The following is a 1,340-nucleotide window of genomic DNA, read 5'->3' as shown; positions in this document are numbered from 1 at the left end:
GAAGTTCCAGTCATGGCTCTGTTCCTCAAAGGGCACTGCACTCCACTGGGCTATAAAAATGAACACACTGACTGCTAACGTATAGGGGCTTCTTTTAGGGTGATAAAAATGTTCTACACATAGACTGTGATGGGAATTGCATAATGCTGTGAATATATTAAAACCACTGAATTATGCACTTTAAATGGGTGAATTGTATGGTATGTGAACCGTATCTCAATCAGCACGCTAAAAAAAAAAAAGGGAACACTTAGGAGATTTGATTGCTCAGGTTTCAGTTTCCAAAAGAGAAAATAATTAAGGAATACTAATTTTACTGTTTTTCTTTTGCTATTTCATTTTTATCATGTATAGTCCCCAAATGTCAATTTATGTAAACCCTATTATTAAAGCATCAAATAACATAAGTAAACACCAACTTTATGAAACCTTGTATGCATCTAGATTTATAAGTTAAATCAGGTGATGATTGCACACTCTGTAAAAGGGATTAATCACAGGCCTCCGTTAAATAAGGCTCATGTACCACACGCACTGAAAATTAATGATGACCACTTGACAAATCACCTTTTGGAATCCATTCCATATTTGGATCAAGAGTTACAAGCATCTTTAAAACATGCCTCCCATCAGGTATATAAAGACTACTTACCTTGTGACGAGGAACCAAGCAATCCTGCTGAAGTCTGGAGAGGGCCTCATATAGGTCTTAATATGTGGCATGGCATGGCTGCGGCCAGACGTCTCAGCCGACCATTTGCTAGTAACAGGAAAAACACCAACCACTAATTAGAAAATAGTACCAATGGTCTTCTTGATACTAAGAAACCACATAAGTTTAAAAAGCAGTGGGCCCACAGTTTTATGACATATCTGTGGCATTTTATTCAACTCTGTTCAGATAATCAAATAATGCACGTTCGTTTTGGAACGTGTAGACGTGGAGAGAAGGAAATTTACCCTCCACCCAGAAAAAGTAACCTTTTGGCATATAGCCTTCCTGTCCTTTTCATTATCAACATAGAGATTTACAACCTTGGGAACCCTACGGGGTCAGTATGAGTCGTAATTGACTTGACAGCAGTGGGTTTGGCTTTGGGTTTTAGTCAAAAGCTGAGAGTCACGTGCCTGAGTTTGGTTTCTTAGTTTGCAGCACTGCAGGAGTAAGTTCCCCTGAGGGGAAGTCATCTATATCATGAGGCAACAATCCTCACTCATGAATATAAGAGGATGGTCCCTCAAAATAATAGACCATCTGTGAGAACAGCATCAGGAGGTTTGCATTCGAGAGAATTTAATAATCTAATACTGGAAACCAAAAAAACCAAACCCACTGCTGT

The 1,340-nt window shown here is 38.8% G+C and overlaps 1 protein-coding gene across 1 annotated transcript in view; it reads right to left on the bottom strand.

Annotated features, from left to right (window-relative positions):
* TDP1 (tyrosyl-DNA phosphodiesterase 1) overlaps positions 1 to 1,340 on the bottom strand; it is a 74,689-nt gene that overhangs the window by 39,405 nt on the left and 33,944 nt on the right. Inside the window, exon 11 of the mRNA XM_023731654.1 lies at positions 653 to 760. Within this exon, the coding sequence (XP_023587422.1) occupies positions 653 to 760 (108 nt within the window). The remainder of the gene's footprint in view (positions 1 to 652; positions 761 to 1,340) is intronic.

This window comes from Trichechus manatus, unplaced genomic scaffold (genome assembly GCF_000243295.1).
Source record: "Trichechus manatus latirostris isolate Lorelei unplaced genomic scaffold, TriManLat1.0 scaffold00045, whole genome shotgun sequence".
NCBI classification, from domain to species: Eukaryota; Metazoa; Chordata; class Mammalia; order Sirenia; family Trichechidae; genus Trichechus; species Trichechus manatus.
This window is presented reverse-complemented; position numbering and strand designations above follow the sequence as displayed.